General features: G+C 52.1%; 1 protein-coding gene across 2 annotated transcripts; it reads left to right on the plus strand.

Annotated features, from left to right (window-relative positions):
* The first annotated feature begins 2,074 nt into the window (after nucleotides 1-2,074).
* On the plus strand, nucleotides 2,075-17,326 carry PAQR8 (progestin and adipoQ receptor family member 8). Of its 2 annotated transcripts, none has more exons than XM_064650792.1 (2): nucleotides 2,075-2,157; nucleotides 12,487-17,326. In XM_064650792.1, exons 1-2 carry the CDS (start codon nucleotides 2,096-2,098, stop codon nucleotides 13,580-13,582), a joined length of 1,158 nt encoding a protein of 385 aa, XP_064506862.1. In that variant the 5' UTR covers nucleotides 2,075-2,095; the 3' UTR covers nucleotides 13,583-17,326. The 2 variants fall into 2 exon arrangements, with proteins under 2 accessions (XP_064506862.1, XP_064506863.1); XM_064650793.1 differs by having other exon boundaries at nucleotides 2,130-2,263.
* The last annotated feature ends 1,395 nt before the right edge of the window (nucleotides 17,327-18,721 follow it).

Here is an 18,721-nt window from a genome sequence, read left to right on the forward strand (position 1 = left end):
GTTTCCCTTGTAAACCCATCAAGAAACAACAGTTCTGACAGGCTGGAACAGCAAAACCCGCATAAACCAGTAGAGGTTGGAGGGGGGAAACGGGTACTCTGTACTCCTAAAATTAACCTGCTCCTGGGATCAGGGTGACTTTATAGCTGAATCCATCACTGTGGTTTTGGCACAGCTCAGTCCAGGGTGCATCAGCCTCTCCCAGACGTTTCTCAGGCATAGCTCAGGAGCACATGGACCACTCCAGAAAGGCCATTTGGGTGCAAATGACTCTTTTAGGGAGCCACTCTTGCATGCCCACAGTAGCAAAATCAGGGGGTTCCTCCCCACTCCATGGGAATCATCTGGTCTGTCCCCCTTCTCACGCAGGACCACCAGGGCAGATTGTCCAGGTCCATTTTCAATATCTCCAAGGATGGAGACTCCATCACATCTCGGGGCAACCTGTGCCAGTGGTTGGCCACCTTCACAATGAAGAAGTGTTTCCCAATGTTCAGAGGAACCTCCTGTGTTTCAGTGGGTGCCTGTGGTCCCTGGTCCTTTCTTTTTTAATTTGAACGTAGAACCTCCATCCTCAAGAGTGATCTCCATCCTTGGAGTTCTTCAGGACACAGTCCCAGGCAACTGGCTCTGGGTAGCCCTTCTTGAGCAGGGGGTTGGACCAGCTTCCCAACCCAATCACCTCATGGTGAGTTCTAAGTCCTACAAAGAGTGGCTGAGGGAGTGGGGGGGCTCAGCCTGGAGAAAAGGAGTCTCAGGGGGGACCTTCTCACTCGCTGCAACTCCCTGACAGTAGGGTGGAGCCAGGTGGGGGTCGGATTCTTCTCCCAGGCATCCAGTGATAGGTCAAGAGGAAATGGCCTCAAGCTGTGTCAGGGGAGGTTCAAGTTGAACATGAGGAAGAATTTCTTCATGGAAAGGGTCTCCAAGCATTGGAAGGGGCTGCTCAGGAAGGTGGCAGAGTCCCCATCCCTGGAGGTGTTCAGGAAATGACTGGATGTGGCAGTCAGTGCTTTGGTCTAATTGACAAGGTGGTGATCGGTCACAGGTTGGACTCGATGATCTCAGAGGACTTTTCCACCCTAAATGACTCTGCGATCCTATGACTTTACATCCTGATGTCTCCCCTTTAGTTCCCTTCCACAGCCACCAGTGGGGGTGACGGGCTGCAGGTGCTCCCACCGGTTTGAGCCGCGCTTTCTCCAGCCCCGGCTGGGCTGAGCTTGGCCAGGCTGAGCTCGGCTGGACTGAGCTTGGCCGGGCTCAGCTCGGCTGGGCTGAGCTTGGCCGGGGTGAGCTCAGCTGGGCTGCGTTCGGCTGGGCTGCGCTTGGCTGGACTGAGTTTGGCCGGGCTCAGCTCGGCCGGGCTGAGCTTGGCTGGACTGAGTTTGGCCGGGCTCAGTTTGGCTGCACTGAGTTTGGCCAGGCTCAGCTTGGTTGGGCTGCGCTTGGCAGGACTGAGTTTGGCCGGGCTGAGCTTGGCTGGACTGAGTTTGGCCGGGCTCAGCTCGGCTGGGCTGCGCTTGGCTGGACTGAGTTTGGCCGGGCTCAGCTCGGCCGGGCTGAGTTTGGCCGGGCTCAGCTCGGCCGGGCTGAGCTTGGCTGCACTGAGTTTGGCCGGGCTTAGCTCGGCCGGGCTCAGCTTGGCTGCACTGAGTTTGGCCGGGCTGAGCTCGGGTGGGCTGCGCTTGGCTGCACTGAGTTTGGCCGGGCTCAGCTCGGCCGGGCTGAGCTTGGCTGCACTGAGTTTGGCCGGGCTGAGCTTGGCTGGACTGAGCTTGGCCGGGCTGCGCTTGGCCGGACTGAGTTTGGCTGGGCTCAGTTTGGCTGCACTGAGTTTGGCCGGGCTCAGCTTGGCTGCACTGAGTTTGGCCGGGCTGAGCTCGGTGGGCTGCGCTTGGCTGCACTGAGTTTGGCCGGGCTGAGCTTGGCTGGGCTCAGTCTGGCTGCACTGAGTTTGGCTGCACTGAGTTTGTCCGGGCTGAGCTTGGCTGGGCTCAGTTTGGCTGGACTGAGTTTGGCTGCACTGAGTTTGTCCGAGCTCAGCTCAGCGGTCTCGCTCCGCGGGGCCACCCCGGGGCGGGGCGGGGCGCGCATGCGCGGTGGCGGCGCTGCCGGAGGCGGCGGCCGCGGGAGTCGGCGGCGGGAGCGGGAGCGGTGAGTGCGGGCGGTGGGAGCGGGCGGTCCCTTCCTCACGGACACCACCCCCCTGCCTCCGGGACACCTCGCCGAGGGGCCCCTGTGGGTGCCCACTGAGCTCCCGGTGAGTTCCCGCCGAGCTCCCGGCGAGCTCCGGCGTCCCCGCGCGGGTAGCGCCGCTCGCTGCATCCCCGCCGCGGCAGGAGCATCCTTATCCTTCCCCGCGGGGGCTGTGGGATGCAGGGGGGGGCGGTGGCCGGTGCCTGGTGCTTGCAGAGACCCCCGCTGCGGGTTCTCCAGGACCTCGGGGTGCGGCGAGATGCGCGATCTCTCCCTCCATGCCGAGCACAGCCGTGGTCCATGAACCCAGGCTTGGTCCAGCAGCCAGGTGGGCGCTGGGGAAGAGCATCAGTAAGGGAGGAGCGCGCAGGAAGATACGGGTTTTGCCTTAAATTGCCCCCCAAGCCCCTGTGACCGGTAGCTCAAGGGCAGAGAGGTGGGCAGTGTTTTTCCGCCGTGTTTGTTTTTAATGGCTGTGGGAGGATTTTCCTTGAATGACTTTGACCCCCGGAGTGTTCTTGGAGGCCGCGGGAAGGAGACGCGCAGTTCGGCCGTGAGCTGGGAGAAGAACCAGCTCCCGGTGTTTGCTTTGGAGCTCCTACCTGCCCCTTGTGCCTGACGCGCCCCAGCTCGTGTCTCCAAAGGGTCAAGGAGGGGTTGTTCCCTGCTGATCTTCTCCAGGACACTTTGGGGTCATGTTCCCCTTAGATCCCATCTGGATTTTTTTCCTGGCTGAAAATACCACAAGCATCTCACTTTTTTGGGGGAAAAAAATACTGTCTTAAAGTGTTCTGGGTTTTTTGGGGGACAAATATATAGGTTTGGGTAAACATTTAACAGTTGTTTGCTCCGTGTCAAACTGATTCCTCTCTGGAATGAGCAGGGTTGGGTATGGAGCATCCCAGTACCTGCAGTGGGGTGGGAAGTGCCACACAAGACCAATGGTCCCTGCTCATTAAATAACTGTGCAGCTCCAGCAGTTCATCCCCAGGCTGCTTTAGCTGGAGCACACAGGGTTTTTTTCTGGGATGGAGAGGTGTGTTTTGCTGTGGGATGCTGTGGGATCATCGCTTCAGAGCTGAGAAATGCCCAAGAATGTTTTAGGTGCCGTTACTTTGGGGGATTGACAGGTTGGATGGGGCTTGGAGCAATCAGGTCTAGTGAAACCCTTTGGCAGGGGGGTTGGAACAAGATCCCTAAAGTCCCTTCCAAACCAAACCATTGTAGGATTGTATGATTGCCAGCAGAGGATTAGGATAGGGATGAGTCTGATGCTGCCCTGGCAGCAGCCGTTGCAAAAGAACAAAGTCATGAAAAGGTCGTGAAAAATGATGAATCCAGCAGGTCTGAAGTCTGTTTTTGGCCGCTGCTAGGGCAGGGAGGGCACAGCCAGCTGTGAATTCTACCAGCACATAATGCTCCTGCTTTGGTGTCAGGGTGAGGGGAGTGATACAAATTGTTGCAAACAATTCCTAGAAACCCACATCTTGTGAGGCCAAACCACATGCTGTTACACATTTCCTGCCACTCAGCCGGGGAAGGTGTGGGTTAACTCAGTGCACAGTGCAGGGTTTTCTGTTTCCTGGGCACTAATTGCTTTTATTTAGTTTTGCTGAAGCTGTGGCTGGAGCCTCTGGCCAAGCAGAGGGTTGTTCCCTGAGGATGCAGGGAGGGATGGGCAGTGTAAGATGAGGACAAGGGAGGTGCCATCATCAGGTCACGTGTGTGCACTTGCAGCTACTTGCATGTCTTGAGTCAGGCACCAGCTTAATTTTTATCTGCCAGTGTCCTTGGTAACCCTTGTTCCTGCAGTCGGACCAGTGGCCCTTGAAGTGCAAAATAATTAATTTAATAAATCCCTCCAGAAGAATAAATTCCCAGGAAGGCTGCTGGAGGCTGCACATTTGATCTGCAGCTGCACTGATGTGGCCACACCTTACGTTCTCCATCTTTCATAGAATCATGGAATGGTTTGGGTTGGAATGGACCTTAAAGATCAGCTTGTTCCACCCCCCTGCCACGAGTAGGGACACCTTCCACTACACCAGGTTGCTCCAAGCCCCATCCAACCTGGCCTTGAACACTTCCAGGTAGTAAGGGGAAGCTTGCTCCCAGCTCCCCACCCCCAACAAGTCCTTGAGATTGTGCAGGATTGTAAGCATGTGGATGCAGCATAGCCTGCATCCCTTTTTTTGGGAGGAATCCACCATCTGGCTCTTGCTTGGGGCTTTGTAGCCCCAGGAAGGGCATCACTGCTGTCACTGCAAACCCAGAACCTCGCTGGGAGAGGCCATGGGATTAAATGGGAAGAGGTCCCGGATAGGGACAAAGACTTTTAGTGCAGGGAAGAGGAGAGCTCGCAGCTCCAAGGGGTTGGCACAGAGCTCAGTCTCTCCCTGGCAGCCCATGCTCTGCCCGCAGCAGCCGCTGTGCTCTGCATGATTTATATACATTTTTTTCGAGTGACCGAAGCTCTAAAATCTGCAACCTTAAAAAAAAAAAAATGTTTTTGTTCAAGAGGCTTTTGTGGATTACAGCAAAGCTGAGCAGCCTCAGCCCAGAGGCTCTTTTGGGGACAATTCACACCCCCAAACAGCACACAGACAGTTTGGTTTGGTTGCTCTGCCTGCAGGCTGGTGGTTCCAGGGTTGTCCCACCAGCAGGGAGGGATCTGCTGGCTTGCTGAGGTCTTCCTGTGTTAGCAGGAGTTCCCAGCTCCAGCAGATCTATGCTTAAGGAAGATTTGTGGTGAAAGTGAGATGCAGCTGCAACAAATCCAGGCTCCTTTTTCAGTGAGTGAGGGGGGAAAAAAAACCCAAGCACTTCCCTGGCACAATTCCAGCTTCTGGAAACGGGTCAGTCCCACTCCATCAGTGGTCCCTGCATGACTGAATACAGCAGGCAGGGACTGGTGGGGGTGGCTGGACCAAAAACAAGCCCAGGAGTGACACTTCAGCCACCTGATGGGACTGTGTCCTGGTCTGGTTTAATTCCTGGTGTACTCAAGGTGCTCCATCCAGGGATTTCACACCCACCTGAAATCAAGCCCCAAAGCATCAGGCACTGTGTTAGTTGTGTGTGGGAAAAGAAAGTGGCGAGCAGATGAGCAAAGCACAAACAGCAAAGGATTAGTGAGATCAGGAAGAAAAGCTGTGGAATATTACCTTGACCTTGAGCAGGTTTTGATATGGGGGTACAGATTTGCCAGAGGAGATAATTCTCAGCCAGGGTCTGTGAGTAGAAATGGTGAATATTAACATTTTTGCATATGCCTGGTGCTGCGGGTGGGTTTCTTTTTTTCAGGAACTGAGTGTATTGGCTGTGTTATCAGCAGCATCACCGACCTCTGACCCTGGTTAGGCATGAGGAAACTGCAGCAGTGTTATCGCAGCAAATCAGAAATGTGCCCTTCCATGGCATGGTTTGGGACTTAGCACAGTCCAGGAGTTGTTCCTGGCAGACAGTTTGTGTGTGGCCACCCATTTCAGGGGTGCAGCAGCACAGGAATGGCCAAGCCAGCCTGGTGAATCCCATAGCTGAGGAGTTGGTGCTGTGAAAATCGATCCCCCCTGCACCTGACGTCTGGCTCAAGGTTTGGACTCTCACAGTACAGCCACCAGCCTCATCCAGCCTGCTGGGTTTCCACTGCCCTGCTGTGCTCCCCCAAACACCACAGGACCTCGGGGACACCCCCTCCTTGGTGGGATGCTGTGGCTTTGCTGCAGGGACACTGTGTTTGCCAGCAGCTTTGTTTTGCTCCGTCCCCTCCAAGCACAGCGCTCCCTGTGCCGGCTCCGCTGCTCTCATCCCCTGGCCTCATCCCAAAACTCAGACAACGCTGAGCCCATGTCAAGAGGCACTTGCTGCTCGGCACGGCTGAGCTGGCTGGTGGCCCAGCTCACTCCCAGGCCAGGAATTGCAGGGGAGCTGACATTGCCGTGGCTTCCGTGGGGGATCCTGCCACCTCCTGCCGGCTTTCATGGCTCATCTCCCGGCATCACGGGACATTCGTTTCCTGAGCAATGCAGGCTTGGACAAACCCTGCCTCAGCCACACACTGTGCATGTGTATGTGTGCACAGAAAGGCAGAATTTGAGCCATTTTCTTTTATTTGAAATTTTCCAAGAGGCTACTTTGACCCTTTTTCTCAGCAGGTTACTTTAAGGGGTTTTTTTAAGGCTTTTTTAAGGGTTATTTTGAGGCTCGCCCTTCAGTAAATCACATCACGTCACCTTTTGCCTTCCTGAGCATCCTAACCTGTGCAGGGCCGTGTTAGAGGAGTGATTGCAATTGTGCTGATGTAGATGTAACAGGGTAGGCAAGTGTGTCAAGGGAAATAAAATCTTCTGTGCAATGCACTGTTAAGTAGTCCCAACACTGCCTGGTGCGTTAAGAGCACAATGTCTAGTTCTCATTGGGCAGATGAGGATTGATATCCCCATTTCATAGATGGGGAGGTGTAAGCCCGATTTACAGAAGCCACAAGCACCTGGCACCTTTCTGGTTTTGGGGATTTCCACTTCTTTTTTGTTGGAGTGCAGATCAGTCCTTCATACCCTGCTGCCTGCTCAGGGAGGGCTCGTCCCTGGCACAAACTATTGAATCATAGAGTGGGTTGGGTTGGAAGGGACATTAAAGCTCATCTCGTTCCACACCCCTGCCATGGGCAGGGACATCTTCCACTAGACCAGGTTGCTCCAAGCACCATCCAGCCTGGCCTTAAACATTTCTAGGGATGGGGCAGCCACAGCTTCTCTGGGCAACCTGTGCCAGTTTCTGAGTGACACCCAAGTAAATCCCAGGAACTCCCTGTGGAGATCTAAGCCCCATGTAAAGCCCAGTAACTCCCTGCAGGAGGGAGCTGAGTGCTGTGTGTGTCTGTTGCAGTTCAGAGGAAGGTTGGCATGTAAGCCTGTGGCAGGAGAAGGATGCTGATAATACTACACTACACGGGAATTGCTGCTTCAGGTGGTCTGTGGTCTCTTAGTTCCTCATCACTGGTGGGGCCTTTCCAAAACACCAGGCAGAATGGGATGGGGGAGCTGGCACTGTGCTCCCAGGGTGGTCTTTCAAAATTTGCCCTCCACAAATGGTTTAGTTATAGGAGATATTTGTGCTCAGGGAGAAGCAGCCTACAGGCAGCAGGATTTGGGATGGGGCTTATCCATTGCATCTGAGCAGGGTGCAGCCCTGGTGCAGCCTCTCCCAGAGCTGATCTGCTCTCTGCCATCCTGGTGCTGTGGGAGCTGCAACACTGAAGTTAACCCTGTGTAGGAAGGGGTCACAATAAAACCCCAGGCTTCAAAATGACCTGGAGTCCCTCCAGGGCCTTTTGCTCAACTGCAAAAGAGAGGAATTCAGGAATGAATCACCTGCAGCTCTCCAAACCAGTCAGTTGGCCACTGCTGTTATTTTCATGCTGTCCACAGCCACTTTTTTTTTTCTATTTTAAATGCAATGCATTTATTAAAGACTTCCCCACAGCTGAGTTCCCCCAGTTCTCCCTGCTTTGTTTACCAGGAATTACTGCCTTTCTGGGAGCCTGTGTAAACCTCTGATGCCTGAATACTAGTCTGCAAACAAATATATCACATTGGTACAGACTCAGTCCCAGACAGTGGAGGCTGAGGCCAGACCGGTGGGAAAATCAACCGTACTCTGTAGGAAATTTTCTCATTCAAACCCTTCCATCAGACTGTGACCAAAAAGCAAAAGAGCTGGGAAAAAGCTCGGGTTTCCAATTACTCTCTTCAAAAGGGAGAGAAAAAATTGGAACGGGATCCTTCTCCTCCTGTGCCGGGGTTTTTTATTGTGGCTGTAATGATCCAGCCTGGCCATCATCCACGCCCTCCTTCTCGCCTTCCAGCTCCCTCCGTGAACAAACGATACTTGGTTGCTATTAATTGGGAGCAGCCAAAATAACTGAATCCCCCGGAGATGGGGGGTGAGGACGGAATCTCAGCGAGACACCCCGACGATGAATGTGGCTTTCAGCTGCTCCTACGCCCCCGAGAAGGGAAAAGAATAAGGGCTCTGTGAAAGTGAAACAGCCAGTGCTGACCTTGGGTTTCTTGGTTGGTGGTTTTTTGTTGTTTTTTTTTTCCTCCTTTCTCTCCCTTTTCTAACGTTAATTGCTCGTCGCTTTGTCCATCACATGATCGCTGGAAACTGCCAACTCGTTCTCACTCGTTAATGTCACAAGGTTTAAAATAAGCCGTCCACCAGGTTCCTGATTTAATGCTGTGTATCAGATGTGTTTCTTGTGATTTCGGGCTGTTATTTTGGAAATCTCTGCCCCTCAGCCTGTTTAAAAAACTGGCATTTTCCAGCTATGAAAGCCTGCCTGGAATAATCTCTGCTGCTGGGGAGATGTGCAGTGTGTAACCTCTCAGAGCCGTGTTTGCTGAGCTCTGGGGATGAGAGACTGTGGCAAAATCCTGGCACGGGCACACGCGGTGCCAGCCGGAGCCAGGCTGTGCCTGGGACAGACGCTGCCTGTCTCCCTCATACCCCTGTCAGCATGCAAAGCAGGCAGCCCATGGACTGTGGAAGGGGTGATGTGCCCCTTGCATTCCTGTGCATCCATATTCCCAGGCTTGATTGCCGCCTTCTTGTGTGTCTTCTGGCTGCCTTTGCTCTTTATGGGCAGGTTTCAGGAGATGAGTGCTTTGACCCTGCTCCCTGTGCAGGTCTGTGCTGTATCAGAGCTGGTTTCCAGTTCCTGTTATACTGGGATCCATTCTAGCGTTAGTCTGTGTCCTCCACACAGGAGCTCCAGTATGTTCTCTCTCCTTGTGCCTCACCACCATGATCCTAAAATTACAGAATGATTTGGGTTGAAAGGGGCCGTAAAGCTCACTGTGTTCCGACATCTGCCATGGGCAGGGACACCTTCCACTATCCCAGGTTGCTCCAAGCCCTGTCCAGCCTGACCTTGAACACTTCTAGGGATGAGGCAGCCACAGCTTCTCTGGGCAACCTGTGCCAGGCCCTCACCAGCCTCACAGCCAAGAATTCCTTCCTCATATCTAATCTAAATAATCTAAATTCCTAATGTCTAATCTATTAATGTAAATTCCTAATACCTAATTTAATCTGATGATCCCCATCAGTGCTTAATACTGTTTTTGGAGGGCTTTCCAGCATTGTGGTGGGATGAATTGGGATGAAGAGTCAGTCCTGAGCTCCCTGAAGTAGGCCTAAATCTTTGGACCATGCTTAGTTAAAGGGAAGCTGGGAGCTGTTCAGCAGGGATCCAAGTCCTCTTGCTGAGTTACAATGGAGCAAATGCTGGGAGCAGTGTACAACACATTATGACACGTTAATGGACAGGGCAGAGGAGCTTGGGACACACAAAGCACTTCAGAGTCTGTAGTGTCTGTACTGTCACCTCTGCACAGGGCAAAACCTGTGCATGAGGCCTGGGGAACGTCCTCTGGAGAGAGGAGGTGCCTTGGTGCTGCAGTGACGGGACGCAGTTGGTGTGGGAAGGGAGCTCTTGTCTGTGCACCCAGACCAGGAAATCAAACTGTCTTAGTACAGACACATCCATAAAATCTCCATGTCCTTCCTACCCCACTGTGCTCAGCCTCCAGCCTGTCTCTGGCCAGATCATCCAGAGGAGATCTGGGACAATAGAGGGTGAGTACTGCAGTGTTGCACAGCCAGGGATGTTCTTGCTTGGGCTGTGCCTCATGCTGAAGCTCAAGTCTAAAGTAGTTTAGATGAAAGTTGGGTGGTGAGGCCCCGGCACAGGTTGCCCAGAGAAGGTGTGGATGCCCCACATCCCTGGAAGTGTTCAAGGTCAGGTTGGATGGGGCTTGGAGCAACCTGGACTAATGTGAGGTGTCCCTGCCCATGGTAGGGGATTGGAACTGGATAATCTTCAAGGTCCCTTCCAGCCCAAACCATTCCATGATTTATGAATGAGCCTTTCTTTCTCCATTGTCTGCAAGGAGCCAGAAGAGACTGGCTGTATGTTAGGACTGAGGAGAGGGAGTGATGGCTCTTTTTCACACCATCCCCTCACAGGAGTGCCCCAGAGTCAAAATTTGCCTTGCCTCCCTAAATTTTGGCATGTAACTCCACAGGAATATACGAGTTGCTGAATGAACTGTGTGTCGCCTCACAGGTCAGACCTGCAGACCCTCAAGAGAGAAACAAAATCTTTGTGAGTGTGCACAACATCAGCCCCCCAGCAAGTGTGCTCTTTTAAGTCTTACATATCTGTGAAACTAAAACAGCATTTTCAGGGACCGTTTTTCCTTGTTGTGGCTAAGGCAGCTCCGTCAAACTCAGCAGACAAATTCCCCTGAGGGAAAAAGAAAACGGGCCTTGAGAGGTGCTAATGGAGGAAGCCTAGAAAGTGCAGGGCAGAAAATTTGCTGGAAAATGAAACTTAATTATGACAGTTACCATCTGCTAGAATAAGGAAGCAACATGAAAATATTTTGTCTTTTATCAGAGGTTGTGGGTTGCAAGAGGAAGTGGGACTTGTCACCTGGTTCAGAGTCTGCCCTGACTTTGCTCGTGTTGTCTCACTTTGGGACTGCCAGGTCCCACTTCCCTGCTTTCAGAAACTCTCTCGTGGTGTTTGACACTGTCCTGTCCTCTGTATCACCAGCCTGGCATGGGTCTCCCATCATAGAATCACAGAGTGGTTTGGGTTGGAAGGGATCTTAAAACTCATCTAGTTCCAACACCTTCCACTAGACAAGGTTTCCACACAAACTATTGCTCTGTTTGACCTCTGGCCACAGCTGGTATCTGATGCAACCAGGAGAAAAATACACAGTTTCCTACACTCAGGCAAAATATTATTTGCATGCATTTAGTTTTGGCCATCTCCATCCGCTTCAGCAGCTCCAGTTGGGCGCGTCTAAGATTAAGAGTCAGATCCCACTCCTGCAAACCTGCACAGGAATAACCACAGCCCTGCAGAGTCTGGTGGGGCTGCACCAGCATTAATTTTGGTTCAAGCATGGGCATCTGTGATGAATTCTTCTCTGTTTTGTGTGGCATAAACACTGGAAGGGAAGACAAATATCCAGGTTATTGGGGAACAGGGGGCTGGGAGGTTTTCTCCAGATGTTAGGATCCTGCTGTGCCCTGAATCTGAATCTTTCCAGACAGAGCTTAGGAACTCTGGAAGTTGCCAAGGAGTAGAGCAGGCAGAGAAGTGCCCCGCACTGGGTTTGGCTGCTCTGAACATGCAGACACATTTCTGCCAGCCCCTCCCAAAGCTCCAATGCTGTACCCAAACTGCAGCCAGCCTGGATGCAGTGCCTCTTGTTCTCCATCACCTCCCAGTCCTGATGCTTCTTACATGTGGAGGAATGACGGCTGCAGGTTTGGGATTCTGGATTTCTCCACTTCTCCCTTTGCCAGCAGCCCCAGGCATGTAACCCATGTGCAAGTTGTTTGGTGGGGAAGCCAAGCTTTTTGGCAACCTCCATAATTTGGCTGGGACCTCTTCACTCACGTGCAGACAGGCAGGTTATTCCTTAGATGATTAATTACATCCCAGTTTTGTCCCTGAACATTTTGTTCTGGGCCAAGGGGTGAAAAATCCCCTTCACAAATCATCAGGTTCTTCTTGCACCCCCTTGTTGGCAGCTCCTGGCTCCTCCTGAACATGCTCCAAGCCCGAGGAAGTGAGGAAGAGGGTCAGGCTTGTGACATTGCTGTTACCATCTGACACAGGCTGAATTGCAGGGACAGGGCTGTGCCATCCTTCTCCATAATGAATTTAGGTCTACTGGCCAGGGAACAGGTACCCCCTGGGAATCCTGTACTCCCTCAGACCCTCCTCTAACTCCCAGGAGACCTGGTACCCCTAAACTCACCTCATATTCCTAGAATCATGGAATGGTTTGCATTGGAAGGGACTTTTAAGACCATCTCGTTCCAACCACCTGCCATGGGCAGGGACACCTTCCACTATCTCAATTTGCTCCAAGCCCCATCCAACCTGGCCTTGAACACTTACAGGGATGGGGCAGCCACAGCGTCTCTGGGCAACCTGTGCCAGGGCCTCACCACCCTCACAGGGAAGAATTTCTTCCTTATATCTAGTCTAAATTTACCATTTTTATCAGTTTAAAGCTATTCCCCCTTGTCCTGTCCCTCCAGGCCCTTGCCCAAAGTCCCTCTCCAGCTCTTTTGGAGCCCCTTTAGGCACTGGAAGGGCCTCTCAGGGCCTGCATCTTGATGGTGCCATGGTTAATCCCACAAGGAATGTCAGCAATGCATCACCATTAACATTTCCTCTTTCTCCCCTCCCCTCAGAGCACAAAGACAACATTCCCTGGTGCCTGGCAGTGGGATGACAGCCATCCTGGAGCGGATCAGCACGCTGTCCCTCAGTGGGCAGCACCTCAGCCGGCTGCCCCGGCTGCTGGAGGATGGCTTGCCCAAGATGCCGTGCACGGTGAAGGAGTGTGAGGTGCCGCAGCTGTTCCGAGAGCCCTACATCCACTCCGGGTACCGCCCCACCGGCCAGGACTGGCGCTACTACTTCCTCAGCCTCTTCCAGAAGCACAACGAGGTGGTCAATGTATGGACTCACCTGCTGGCGGCGCTGGCCGTGCTGCTGAGGTTCAAGACGTTTGTGGAGGCTGAGCAGTTGCCCGTGGACGCGTGGTCCTTGCCTCTGCTCATCTTTGTCCTCTCCTCTGTCACCTACCTGACCTGCAGCCTCCTGGCCCACCTGCTTCAGTCCAAGTCGGAGCTGTACCACTACACCTTCTACTTCGTGGACTATGTTGGGGTCAGCATCTACCAGTATGGCAGTGCCCTGGCTCATTTCTACTACAGCTCTGACCAAGCCTGGTACGACAAGTTCTGGCTTTTCTTCCTGCCAGCAGCAGCTTTCTGTGGCTGGTTGTCCTGTGCCGGCTGCTGCTACGCCAAGTACCGGTACCGACGGCCTTACCCCATCATGAGGAAGATGTGCCAGGTGATCCCAGCCGGGCTCGCCTTCATCCTGGATATCAGTCCCGTGGCCCACCGGGTGGTTGTGTGTCACCTGGGGGGCTGTGAGGAAGATGCTGCTTGGTACCACACGTACCAGATACTGTTTTTCCTTATCAGCGCTTATTTCTTCTCTTGCCCTGTCCCTGAGAAGTACTTCCCTGGCTCCTGCGACATCGTTGGCCATGCCCACCAGATCTTCCACACCTTCCTGGCCATCTGCACCCTGTCACAGCTGGAGGCCATTCTTTTGGATTACAAGAACAGGCAGGAGATTTTCCTGAAGAGACACGGGCCTTTCACCGTTTATCTCTCCTGCATCTCTTTTTTTGGCTTGGTGGCTTGTAGTGCCATCACAGCTTACGTCCTGCGGCGCAGGATCAAGGCCAGCCTGGCTACAAAGGACTCCTGAGAGTCACAGATGTGATGGGCATGGCATCACCAGACAAAATCAACAAAAAGGGGGCGTAAAATATTAGAGACGCAGCTGTCTTATTTGCCTAACACGCTGTGACTAACCGGGACCCTGGACTCGGGTGGAGGGCTGGACACTTCATGCTGGATGCACTTTCACAGCAGGGATTGCCTTTTGCCATCTGGGGAGGGGGGACGTGGAGTGTTTTAAGGCAGAACAAGTCATTGAACCAAGGATGCTGGAATAGGCAGAGGTTCCTTGTTCATTCTGGTAAAGTTGGGGGTGATACACTGCTCAGTGTCAGGGAGGGCAGCCTGAAGGCTGTGAGACTGTAGAAGAGTCTGCCAGGGCTCAGAACTCCATGAGGAACTCAGCTGGATGTGATGATCTCTCTGGGCTTTGCCATATCTGTGGGAGAACTGTTCCTATGAAAGGCAGTAGGAAGGTTTCAGGGGGAGTTTACATTTCTGGGGTTCAGCTGTGAGGGCACGTGTGGCACAGTGGCTGGCACAGTCCATTTTCTGTTCCAAGTTCTCTCTATAGTCCCCTTGTCAAGTATGTCAATGCCAAGTTGCTGAGGTGGCTTTGGCAAAACATCTTTGGAGACTTAGGCCTGACCTGGGGTCCTCTGGGACAAACTGGGTCTGTATCATCTGTCTAGGGAGGCTGACTGACTGACCTGCAATGTCAACGCAGTGTAGAGTAACTTGGATGTGGTCTGTTTGATGCAGGAAAGGCTCTGAGCCTCCAACAGTCCCACTGTGGTCATGGCCAAGAGGGCATGAAGGTGAAGGAGTCTTTATTCTCCTCTTAATGGTGCTTTTTGGGACACCAAACAGTCCTTGGTGAGCCCTGTGGGAAAGCTGACCTTGAAAAACCAGGGTTGCTTTTCTCTGACCAATTGGATGTGTTTTTATCAGCACTGGATGAAGGTAGAACAGCAAAAGGCAGGAGCAGGGTAACAGGATTAGGGTCCTGTGCAACCTTGGGATGGGTTTGTCCTTGGGACTTGGTGATTCCTGTGTGGAGTAGCAAAGATAGTGGTCAGGGACAGTTGAAGTCCACGGGTCAGTCCTGTCCAAGGTGTAGCAAAGGTTGGGTTACTGTGACCCCCACTAGATGAGTCTCTTCTGTGCTTGCTTTGGGGGGAATTTCGGATATGGAGCCACCGAGGAGGTATAAATCCATGCTGAAAACAAGGAATCCATGGGATCTATTCCAGCCATGGATTTGTCTCAGTGAACCCAAGGGCAGGCAAATGTATTGTGATTGCTGGTTCTGAGCAGGCAGAGTGTAGGGTTGGGGATATGGTTTGTGAGGACAAGCACTGATTTCTGCACTTGATCTGTGGTTTAGCTCTTGAGGTGTGTCTGTGTTTTGTGTACATGCCTGTGCACGTGATTTGTTATCCAGAAAGGCTTTGCCTTTGGATTTTCTATCTGCAGAGCCTCCTAGTTGGGTTAAGATTCACCTGAAGGAAACAGTGCTGTGCTGCTGGAGGAGCAAGGTGGGCCAGAGAGAGGATCTATAAATAGATGACAGAAAACATATCTATTAATAGATGCTTTGCTGGTTCTGTGTTTTGTGGATAAATTTGGAACTCATGGCCCTATAGACAAATTAAATATAGAGGAGGAGGGAAGTAAGTTGGGAGTATAGGAGAAGAAATCATAGGAAAGCCTTCAGGAGGTCATCTACTCCAACCTTTCTCATCAGTCTGGCCTCCTGGTTCACATCCAGTCCATTTTAGACGTTAATTACTTCATTTCTTCTGGTGTTTTTGATAGTATGGCCATGCTGACCTAACAGTAAATCTGTCTCAGGGGAGTGGCAAATGGGAGTGGTCTCACTTGCACCTCATTATACCCCTTCCCATGCACATCTCACCACGGAGGGAGCTGGTGCCGGGAGACGGAGCATCCGGAAACCAATCCTACTGAAAAAATGTCAGTAATTTGGGCTGGTTTTAACTCTGAGCCAGCTCACTTGGACAACACTGCTGCCTGCAGGGAAGGGCTGGAGTGGAGGCCAGCAGCAGTCCCTCCTTGCATGGCAGCTGGCAGCTCAGTTAGCCCAGCTGCACTGATGGGCTGTTCCCTCCATGGCCCCTCTGGCTTTACTTGTGGGTCTCCACCCAATTTGGGGAAGGGCTTCCTGTGGGAGCAGAGATTTTTCTCACAGCCTTTTGGGGTAGGTAGGGCAGAATAAGGCACTGAGTGTAGAACTGGCTGGATGGTATCAGGAATGAGGTGTAAATCAGGCTGGTCCAGAGCTCATTTCTGGGATAAAACGGAGAGGGATTGGGCATGGCTGCTAATAACAAACCTGCTCTGCTGCTACCTGGAGTTACACTGGTACCAAAGGAAGGGATCACCCAGGTGTCTCCTTCTCTAAGGGTTTAAGATGACATGTCCTGCCCGTGTCAAAGGAGGGTGAGTACAGTAATGCTGTCTAGTTCAGGGACACGGAGAGGTGCCCACATGGCTCTTTTCCAAGGTGTTTTTGGTCATATGCCTTCTCCCTGGTCGAGCAGAAGTGACACTTCTCCTCTGGAGCAGTTGTGTGACAGTGGAGGTGTCACTGCACACTCTCCCGTTTCCCCTCAGGTGACGCCGCTCCCGTCCCCACGTGGCCCTGCATTCCCACCTGGAGCTGACCTCCTGGTTACTATGATGGGTGGATGGGGCAGGGACCTGCCCTACGGATCTGTGCTGCTGTGAGGATGCGCCCTTGTGTCACAAGGGGCTCGCCAACACTGGAGCTTCCTTCATCCCTGTCTCCATCCTCCTCCCCCTCCAATCAGCTCATTTCTTTCCTTCATCCCTGTGCCTTGTACACCTGGCTGCCTACCTGGGCAGGCTCCATATGCTGTGCAGTCTGCTGGGCCTCAACTGGGAAGTGGCTGTGGATGCCCTCTGGAAGCCCTGCCGTTCATCTAGAGGAGACCAGGGCTGGATCCAGAGAGAGCAAAAGTGTCACTGTGATAAATACTCAGTTGTCTGGGAGCTGTTCAGGCCTTTTCCTTGGGCTCAATGCTCGGAGCACATCTCCTTCCATTCTGGTATTCCTCAGGAGGCAAGGTCGGGAAGGATGTACCCATGGCCAGGTTTTGGTGAAGAGCTGACCACCGAAGGTTGAGCACACCTGAGATGCCAAAGGGACCAAGGTTCTAATCCTCTCTCCCAGGAGTCTCTTGTCCTGAGACAGTATTCTTGCAGATCTTGCAACCAGGACAACTCCCAAGAATTCATCCCAATGTGCCTTATGCTGTTTCTTTTTCGGGATTCATCCTGAAGGAACCTGAGGATCAGGGGCAGCCCCTTTGCTGTCTGCTGGTCCATGGTTGCTCTTAACAGCTATTTCCCACTGACAGGATTTCCTCACTGTATGGAGCAAGAGGGGAGGATGGAGACAGGTGCCTTAAATTTGTATTTATGCCTAATAATTTGTGTAACGAGGCAAGGACAGGTTCCTCGTGTGCCTTGCAATTTACAACTTTTACTGACAAGATTATTTTTAAGCACTGTTTGTTACTAAACAGAAGTACAAAAGAGTTTGTATTTTTTTTTTCCTCTGGGAAACAAGGAAGGGTATGAGTGTTCCATATTAACCATTCCCTTCCCAACTCCCATCTGCTGACTTTGTATTGTTGAAAACATTGACAATATTTTAAGCTTTGTACTGTACTGATCTTTATTTAAAAACCTTAGTGAAAAAAAAAAATCCGTGAAAGCAAAACAATTTGTGTGGTGTGAAATTCCCAAATGCACAACTACAGAAGGTTATGAGTCATTAGGAAGAAAAGGTGATAATAATTATGGAGAGGATATATTAGAGTGGATAATAATTACAATAATGAACAATAGGGAGTGGTTTCATCTGTGCATCGCAAAGCACTTTTCAGGTTTCACGATAACTATTGGATTTCATTAACTTTCCACAAGGGAAGTGCAGAATGGCTGCCCTGACACTAATTAGAGGGATTTAAGTTCCATCACCCACAGCCATGGAATGGTTCAGTTTGGAAGAGACTCTGGGGGTCACCTGGCTCTGCTCAAGCAGGGCCACCCAGAGCTGGCTGCCCAGGTCCATGTCCAGATGGATTTTGAAGATCTCCAAGGATGGAGACACCATCACCTCTCTGGGCAACTTGTGCCCGTGCTTGGCCACCCTCAGAGTAAAAAAGTGTTTCCTGATGTTCAGAGGAACCTCCTGTTCCAGTGTGTGCCCGTGGCCTTTGGTCCTGGGCACTGGGACCTGACACAGAGCCTGGCTCCATCTTCTCTGCACCCTCCAGAGCTTCAGGGATTTATATACATTGATAAGATCCTTTAAATATTCCCTGACCTGAGGGTCTTCTACTGAGGTACATATTCCTTGCTTCAGCCTTTTCCACTGGTCTCAAGGACCCAGGATTCCTGAAGGCTGGTTAGTAAATACTGAGGTGAAGAAGGCTTTTCTGTGTTCTGTGTAACCAGCTCCCACATCTTGCTGAGGGCCCACATTTTCCCTAATCTCCCTTTTGTCACCCATGCACCTATAGAAACCTTTCTGGTTGTCTTTGACATCCCTGGACAGATTCCAATTGGGCTTTGCCTTTCTTCATCTCTGCTCTCTCAGATTCCTTCCTATCCATGTCCTTGCTTTCACCTTCTCTGTGCTGCTTCTGTGTTTGAGTTTTCCCTGTTTATCCATGCAGGCCTGATGGCATTTTTGCCCGGCTTCCTGCTTGTTGGAATGGTCCACTCCTGAGCTTGGAGGAGATGACTCCTCAAGCCTTATCCCATGGGACTCTACCAATCAGGTGGAGATCTCAGCAGAGACCAAATTCTTCCCCTGAAGTCCGGAGCTGTGAATTTGCTTTTTACCCTCCTCCCTCCCCTCAGGATCCTGAACTCCACCATCTCATGGTTACTGCAGCCAAGGCTGTCTTCATCCAGGCAAAACTCCATGCACTCCAGCTGTTGTCTCACCAAAGGGCAACTCCCCCTCCTCACCTTCTTGGTGCCCTTAAAAAGACTGTCTGTCTCCCTCCATTGCAACACTCAGGTCATGGGAGCCATTCCACCACATCTTCCTATGATCCGCAGATTGCAGCCCTGCGGATGCACACATGGCTCTGATTCATCATGCTCA

The sequence above is a fragment of the Pseudopipra pipra genome, chromosome 3, assembly GCF_036250125.1.
Source record: "Pseudopipra pipra isolate bDixPip1 chromosome 3, bDixPip1.hap1, whole genome shotgun sequence".
Taxonomy (NCBI): Eukaryota; Metazoa; Chordata; class Aves; order Passeriformes; family Pipridae; genus Pseudopipra; species Pseudopipra pipra.

Coding starts and splice junctions, on each gene's coding strand:
- PAQR8 (XM_064650792.1), top strand. CDS start 2,096: ATGCGCGGTGGCGGCGCTGCCGGAGGCGGCGGCCGCGGGAGTCGGCGG. Junction 2,158..12,486: donor CGGCGGCGGGAGCGGGAGCG/GTGAGTGCGGGC, acceptor CCCTCCCCTCAG/AGCACAAAGACAACATTCCC.